Genomic DNA, 8,147 nt, shown 5'->3' with positions numbered 1-8,147 from the left:
TCGGGCTTTGCACGGCACAACCCCACACAACCGCCTGTCTTGTAGCCCTCACCAAAGTCTGGCTCGCACAGCCATCAAGGCAAGCTTAAGCCTTGGGGAGCTCAGTTTAGCCTCCCCGTCCCGCAGCCCCCGGGGGGGCTTTGCCTCGGTGCGAACACGGAGCTGTGCCACCAGCTTTGGTGCCTCCTGGTACAGCCGGGAGAGCCCACGCAGCTCCAGCTTAAACCTTGGCTTTGCAAAGCCGCATGTGTGAGGACGCCCGTCCTCAGCGCATCCCGGGGTGCAGAGGGGACATCCCCACGCTCAGCAGATCAAGAAATACAAGAGGCTGGAGCAAGCAAAGGCAGAAGCATCTTACCCTGGGGAAATCAAGGGGCAGGCCCCAGAGCTGGCACTCTTTATCAGTCGCCACCCTGGTGGATCAATCCTCCCACCCCTCCAGGTACTAAACAAGGCACGAAATAGGAATTAGCACCCCGTGCTGCTCTGCAAGCATCTAGTGCTCCAAAAACCCGTGTGAGGGCACCTTAACGCCCTCATCCTAGGCCCTTGGAGCTGCCCTGAGCCATGTCCCCCCACCCCTCCTGGCAGGCTGAGCGACCGTCTCCGTCGCTCACGAGACACATCCTCCCACCCCAAAGGCCTCATGACCACCTGCAGATGTCTCCTCCTGTGGGGGACAACACTGGAAGGGCTCCTCTCCCCAGCAAGGGTGTTGGGGGGCAAACATGGCCCCCTCCAGCATCCCCCAGTCCCCGAGTCCTCCCTGCGGCCGGCCCCAGGCCAGAGGAGAAAGCAGAACAGGCACCTGAAAAAGCGGGGTTTGAAGTTACTGCTCATTTAATGTGCACACAGACATTTTGGAAGGCGGAAACCATTCTCGCCCTCGCCCTGCCCGATCCTTCGCTGCAGGAAAAACCTCCTCAGCTCTGCCCCCTTGAGATGTTTCGGCGCTTCAGACGCGAAGCCAGCTGCACCCGCGCTGGTGTCACCAGTTTCAGTCTAAAGACATCATGCACTGTGACACTGCTCCTCGGTCCCCTGAAGGGCAGCACCGGCAGCATGGCTGAGGATCCCCCCAAGTCCACAGGGAGCCCTGGGAAAGGCTCAGATTGGGTCTCTCTGCAGATCTCAGGGATGAGGAGAGGAGGATTTCCAAGCAATTAACCATAAATTTTGCGATTTAGATTCCTGAAATACCACTGCAAGAGACTTCATCAGTTTTGTTTGGATCTAGAGAACATGACCTCTGCTTAGAGCAAAGCAGAAAAGGTGAGGAGGGAAACTGAGGCACTGAGCTACTCTGAGGGCAGCAGCAGAGCAGACAGAGACGGGGCTGGTGGGAAGCAGGTGGCTCTGGCTGGGACCAGGTGGGTGCTGGTGTAACGGACACCGGTTGTAATCCTTCCTCCGAGCAACCACATCTTTCTGCATCCAACCAGTTTGGGAGTCTCCTGCAGGCACCGGTCCTGCAATGGGGGCGACGAGACGAGGAGAGGTGTCAACCGAAGAGCGTCCTTACGCCTGAGGGAGGAGGAGGAGGAGTCCCAGGACCACCAGCAGGCTGGGGGGAGTGTGTGATGCAGCAGCAGAAGATTCAGCTGGAGGCAGAGGAAGACCCGGGGTGTGAGGAAGGCTGCGGGCTGCCCGGCCCTGCCCAGGGACCCCCCAGCCCCCTCCCCAGGGGGGGTCCTGCCCCCCACCAGACCACAATGCAGGGAGAAGGGACCCACCACTCCTAACACAGGGGCCCCCTTGCAGGGACCTGCTGTCCTCGGGGTCACCGTCACTGCTCCAGGGACCCCCCCAAGGCCAAGGCCACCTTGCAGCCCATCCCGCCCGAGTTTTGCTGCCCCATGCGTGCGCTGTGGGCGGTACCTGTCCAGGAGCAGGGGTGCCTGTAGGTCAGCGAGGCGTTGTTGGAGGAGACAGGGTTGCTGACTTGGCAGGTGTAGGTTCCCATCGAGGGGTTGAAGGCGACGCGCTGCTCAGAGGCACCCCCACTCCCCAGAGGGAACTTGCTGTGGGGGATCCACTTGTAGGTCACCCCTTCGAGCCCCACCGAGCACTCCAGGATGGCTTCGCACAACTCCGGGTCAGCACTGATCACTTTAGCGTTCACAGTGGGCTTCGGGACCAGATCTGCAAGAGGCGGCGAGATGTCACAGCCTCCCTGTCCCCCCGTGGGGCACGGGGACCACCCTCCCATCTCCCAGCTCACCGTACACCGTCAGGAGGATGCTTTCGATGTGCTCCTTGCCCACCTCATCCTCCAGGTACACCTGGTACATGCTGCTGTCATTTTTCTGCAGGTGGCTGATTTTTAACGTGTTATTGGGAAAGAGCTCCAGACGTTCCCTGTAGATGCTGTTGGGGTACTGGACCTCCTCCCTGCTCTTCCGGCTGGCGATCTTCACAGAGTTGTTGCGTCGCCAGTGGATTTGGGTGAAGGGTTTCTGGCTTTTCAGGCTGGGGCTGAGATACGCCACCTCATGAACAACCCCAACCACCTGCGATGGACCGTGCTGTGCCCAGGCTGCCGAGAAAGCCACGACAGGGTGCTGCTTGGCCAGCCAGACACAGCCCACCCTGCCCCAGAACTCGTCCCCGCTTGGGGACTTCAGATTCCTCCCAGACAAGGTAAAAAGGAAAATTCCTAATGTATTTTTACCCTATTGGCCTCAGAGGTACGTTGCAGCCCTAGGGCTCAAGGCAGGATTGACACCGCCCCACCGTGAGCATGAGACTGCCCGGGTCCGCCAGTGAAGTTTTTTAACTTTGCTTTCATTTTTGGCCTCGTCTCCCTGCTCCAAGCCCACCCGCAGCAGCCCCGCACCCCCAGCATGGTGGTGGCGACACCGGGGACTCCAGTGGGAAGGGAGTCAGCTGCTTGCACCTCGGGTATGGTGCCACGATGGAAAAAGCTGAGAAATAGAACAGGGACAGGGCGGGTTTACCCACGGGTACATCCTCAAGGTCCCCCACCGTCCCCAAAGCCATCTCCCACACCCAAACCAGCACCCTCACCCCGGGGAACCCGTCACCCTACCTTTCATGATGAAGAGGAAGAGGAGCGCTGCCGTAAGCCCCATCGCCATCTTCTCTGCGAGTCTCCGCCCTACCCCTGGGGTGGAAATCCTCTGCACCAGGCAGCTGCTCACCAAGGACCCCCCGCAGCCTGCGCCCCCACCACCGTCCCTAAAGTCAGGGCTGGAGGGGCAGGGCAAGAAAGGGGCTGAGAGATACAGTTGTTATAGCACAGGAAAAAAACCCCACACTTCTGTTTTTTCAGTTTCCTCAGACAACCACTTCCCCTCACAGTCTAACTCAACACGTTTCAGCCCCATGACATCAGGCCACGCACACCATTCGTCATCAGAGTCACCCCAACATCCTGCTGGTAAATTAAACGCTGACCCCAGGGGTCACATCCTACAGGGTTCCTGTTTCTTCACGTACAAGCCCAGCTCAGTGTCCTCGCCATGGTCTGAACCCCCAGACGTGTCACCAAGGAGCCCCAGCTTGAGAGGGAACCACCAGCACAGGCGTTGGGGCATCCCCATGACACCAGTTTGAAGGCAACCAGGCCCGGTGGGAAGGAGATGGGAGGGATGATGTGCTGATGCTAAAGCTGCAGGTCCATTGTGCCAGCCTCCGACCAGGACAGATGCTTGAAGGATTTTAATAACATCCTGGATTCCTTCCTGAGAGACGATATTTCAGGACCTTTTTTGGCCAGCGGCCGAGGGATGCGCTGGGCAGCGAAGCCAAACACAGCCCCCACATCGGGGGCAGACGGTGAGGTTGTCGCCATCACGGACCTGCAGATGCACCCAGGGACGGGGCTCTGGGTCTCCCAGGGGGTCCCCGCTGCAGGTCCAGCTGTAGGAGACGTTGCTGGCGCCGGGCACGGCACAGACCAGCGAGAGGTTGCACCAGCCCTGCTCCCGGTGCAGGAGGTTTTGCTCCAGGTGCGGCGAGCGGATGGGCTCTGCGGGGACAGAGCTGGTGAGAAGGGACGGGGAGGGACAGGGGGACGGGGTGATGGGGACCAGGATACTCACCCCACACCGACACGCGGATTCATGCGACAGTAGCAACACCTCATGTGTCCTCAAATTCCACTGAATAGACCCCGCTTACCCACAGGGAGAGGGTATCTGGATGGAAACCAGCTCTCCCAGAAAAAGGACTCTTGGAAAATTGGACAGCCTGATTCTTCTCAGCCGTCAGGATCCGGATCTTGTGTCCCGAGTTCAGTCTCACTCGCCAGTCGACCTTTTCCCACCCCTGCGGGGGTTTCTCTGGCAGAAGCCGCAGCGTTTCACCGGCAGACACGGCTTGTTCCCGGCACTGCGGGGATCCTAAAGCAGAGAGGGGTGAGCGAAGGCCCGTGGCCCCGGGAGATGCTCCATGGCCGGGGAGGGGGCACAGCTGCTGGAGCCCCCCTGTGCCCCAGGCCCGCAGCCCCCAGCACAGCCCCTCCTGCTCCCCGGGGTGAAGCTCTGCCTGGCTCCCCATCACCACCCCCATTTGGGGGGACCCTTCTCTCTGCACCGTCCCAGGCTGGGTGGGTCTGGCCTCACATTGCAGGTGCTCAGGCAATATCCTCTGCCCTGCCCAGAACAGGGGGGGCTGATCATGGCCCCTCATGGCTCATTTCTGCCCCAGCTCCTTCCCTGCCCATCCAGCCTGGGGAAGAGCAGGGATTTTGCCTGTTGGACCCTTTTTTCTTGAGCTTCAGTGCTTGCCTCCCTTTTCTCAGCGCAAGCCCGGATGTCAGGGCCTCTGGCAGAAATGAGATTAAAAAAGCCCCTAAAAACAAACAAGCACCCACAGCCGAGTGTGCACAGAAGCCTCGCGGCTTCCTCGGGGCTGCGTGTGGTCAGGGCAGCGCCGGGGGCTGCCTCAGCCGCGCTCGGGCTTTGCACGGCACAACCCCACACAACCGCCTGTCTTGTAGCCCTCACCAAAGTCTGGCTCGCACAGCCATCAAGGCAAGCTTAAGCCTTGGGGAGCTCAGTTTAGCCTCCCCGTCCCGCAGCCCCCGGGGGGGCTTTGCCTCGGTGCGAACACGGAGCTGTGCCACCAGCTTTGGTGCCTCCTGGTACAGCCGGGAGAGCCCACGCAGCTCCAGCTTAAACCTTGGCTTTGCAAAGCCGCATGTGTGAGGACGCCCGTCCTCAGCGCATCCCGGGGTGCAGAGGGGACATCCCCACGCTCAGCAGATCAAGAAATACAAGAGGCTGGAGCAAGCAAAGGCAGAAGCATCTTACCCTGGGGAAATCAAGGGGCAGGCCCCAGAGCTGGCACTCTTTATCAGTCGCCACCCTGGTGGATCAATCCTCCCACCCCTCCAGGTACTAAACAAGGCACGAAATAGGGATTAGCACCCCGTGCTGCTCTGTAAGCATCTAGTGCTCCAAAAACCCGTGTGAGGGCACCTTAACGCCCTCATCCTAGGCCCTTGAAGCTGCCCTGGCAAGGAGCTGCCCCCGAGGGAGGGTGCCAGGGCAATGGGTGTGCAGAACTGGGAAAAAAAACGATGCAAAAATACCTCCCGTAGCCTGGAGATGTTGCTGTAACTCACTGCCTACAGCCGGAGCAAAGCTGGGCAGGTCAAATTCAGCCCCATGCACGTTAACCACATTGGTTTTGCAGCTCGTCTGCGTCCGTGGTTGCTGCAGGTTCTGCTGCTTCAAGCCAGCAACACCCCATCTTACGCAGCCCTGAGCAGCGAGAGCCCCCCAGCCCCGCATCATGCGGGTGGGCAACAGGGCCGGGAGATGCGTCTTGGGGTGGTGAGAGAGAGGAGGTGGAGGTGATGCTCCCCTGGGCTCCCCGAGAGCGGGGAAGGGGGGCACGATGGAGGCATTGGGACACAGCCAGAAGATGCTCCAGGCACCGAGCCAGCCCCCGAATTCAGGAGTTTCTCTGTTCCCCCCATGCAAAAGTTTTTAGGAGGAAAATCCTCAGCTCCCCATCCCCATCTCCACTGAGATCATGGTGGGAAGGTGCCGTGTTTGTTCAGTGGAGAGACCCAGCCTCGAAAAGCTGCGGTTCTGGGTGCAGGAAAGGTCCGGGGTGTGGGTGCTGTGTTGGCAGGGAAGTGACTTTTCTCAGCCAAGCCCCGTGTGCTGCCTGCAAAGGGGAACCGGCGCTGCCGGGGGGCCCTCCGTGCTCTGGGCAGGACCCGGCGCAGAGAGAAATGAAGAAAAAGCAAAAAGGCCCCACCCAGCCCCTCTCCATCTCCTCAAGGACCCCGCGCCCAGCTCGCGGCCCCGTGACCCCGCAGCCCTCCGCGGTCTGAGTTCCTGCGGATGTCTTCGTGCCGGCGGCACAACCGGCTTTTTCCCAGCACCCAGCTGCCAGGACAGGCGGCAGCAACACCCCCCGCCCCATGCCTGCACCTCTCGGACGCTGCCGGTGCACCAGCAGCCTCCCCTCAGCCAGGCCCAGCCAGTCCCCATCCTCCCAGTGAGCCCAGCACCGCGTCCCCTCCTCACCTTGGCCATCGCCCGTGCCCAGCAGCACCAGGCCCAGCAGCACCGACAGCGCTGGGGGGCACCGGGGACCCCAATGCTTGTGCATCTCCGGGTGGCACCCAAGTGAGCTTCCTGCTACCAGGGAGGTGCAAACCCCCCTCCAAGAGCCAGCGACTGGCCAGCAGCAACTTCCTCTCCCGCCTGCGGTTTCTTCACACCCTCCGCCTCTGTGATCTCCTCCGCGCTGCCGCTCTCGCCCCCGATGGAACTCCCCCCCCAGCCCAACCTGCCACCGGGGTGGATGTCGGGGTACCCCGGGTCCCCGCGGGGCAGAGGATGGTGGAGAAGGACGTGCTGCCAGCTGCCCCGGAGAGCTCGGTTACAGGGCTGGGTGGCTGCAGACCTCAGAGGAAACTAATTTTAATTACTCGGGACGAGAGGGCGGAACGGGGGGGGACAGCGGTTTTGGGGGTTTTGCTTTCCCTTTGCAGCTCACTCCAGGAGGAGAAGCTGCGCCGGGCGCTGCACGGCAGCGGTTTGTAATGTGTGGGACGTGTCTGGCAGCTCCGAGCATCAGGATCGGGTCCATCAGGGAGCGGTGCCCAGCCCAGAGCCCCCCCCAGCACCTCGGGGTCGGGGAACTGGGGAGCGGAACAGCCCGTCCGGGGGGCTCCCAGGGGTTGTGGGGAGCAGCAGGTGCAGAGCTGGGGCTGATCCTCCCCCCGCGCTTGTCCTGAGCTTCCACCCCAATTCCCACCTTTCTCTGGGACAGCCATGGAGCACGTCATCTTCCTCCTCCTCATCTCCTTCTTCTTCCTCTGCCAAGCCCAAGGTAAGTGCAGGTGGGCAGCACCCAGCTCCGCCACCGGAGGGGGTGCAATGAGTTGTGTCCAGCCTCTGAGCCAGGCATCCACAGACGCCTGGCAAATTCCTTCAGAAAAATGCTTTTAAAAACATGCCTGGGGTCAGCGCTTGGCTGCGGGTTGGTTTTTATTTGGGGTTTTTTTTCGTGCAAACCAGCAAGCACCGGCTTGTCACAGGATCACAGCAGCTTCTCCGGTTGTCAGGTGAGAAAAAAAAAAAAAAAAAAATATTGCAATCAAAGCTCAAATGACTTTGTGCTTTCAAAGAAAAATATTTACTTAATTTTGCCCATAAAATAAGTTGCTTTGCATTTCTTCTTGACACTACATTGTGGAATAATAAAGCTCAAAAATATATATCATAGGGTAGTTACATGTTGACTTTTCATTTTAAACATTTAGAAGATATATTATCATTCTGGAAAAAAGTGAGCCAACAAAGGATCAACTTCCATAAAGAAAAAAAAAAATCACTAAACATTTGAAGTATGTTTTCCTTTTTGAATTTTGGTCTCCAAATTCTGTATAATAATCCTTACTTTCCAAGGGCAAATGAAGATGTTCTTTATTCTTCCAAAGCAAGACATCTCAGGTGAGTTATGTTTGAAGTTCAGTATGTTTGTTATTTGGATAAAGTGAGAAGCCAATTAAGACATACATGATCTATGCATAACAGAAGAAATTTCACAATAGGAGGAGGTATGATAGAACATAATGGAAGTGAAATCCTTGTGAAGAAAAATGATGGTTGGTGATATTTGGATTGCAAAAATTTGATCAATTTGCATTAGTGTTACAC

General features: G+C 58.6%; 1 protein-coding gene across 1 annotated transcript; it reads right to left on the bottom strand.

The window, feature by feature from the left end:
• Positions 1-827: 827 nt before the first annotated feature.
• CD84 (CD84 molecule) lies at positions 828-3,167 on the bottom strand. Its single transcript, XM_026864003.1, has 4 exons — positions 3,050-3,167; positions 2,222-2,536; positions 1,879-2,142; positions 828-1,601 (listed from the first exon to the last, which is right to left on the bottom strand). The coding sequence occupies exons 1-4, from the start codon at positions 3,096-3,098 to the stop codon at positions 1,519-1,521; spliced, it is 711 nt and encodes a 236-aa protein (XP_026719804.1). The 5' UTR covers positions 3,099-3,167; the 3' UTR covers positions 828-1,518.
• Positions 3,168-8,147: the final 4,980 nt, after the last annotated feature.

This window comes from Athene cunicularia (assembly GCF_003259725.1).
Source record: "Athene cunicularia isolate RWA chromosome 25 unlocalized genomic scaffold, athCun1 chr25_part1, whole genome shotgun sequence".
NCBI classification, from domain to species: Eukaryota; Metazoa; Chordata; class Aves; order Strigiformes; family Strigidae; genus Athene; species Athene cunicularia.
Note: the sequence above shows the minus strand (reverse complement) of the source record. Positions and strands in the feature narration are given on the sequence as shown.

Coding starts and splice junctions, on each gene's coding strand:
- CD84 (XM_026864003.1), bottom strand. CDS start 3,098: ATGGCGATGGGGCTTACGGCAGCGCTCCTCTTCCTCTTCATCATGAAA. Junction 2,537..3,049: donor CTTCCTCTTCATCATGAAAG/GTAGGGTGACGG, acceptor CTTTCTCGGCAG/CCTGGGCACAGCACGGTCCA. Junction 2,143..2,221: donor CATCCTCCTGACGGTGTACG/GTGAGCTGGGAG, acceptor CGCCTCTTGCAG/ATCTGGTCCCGAAGCCCACT.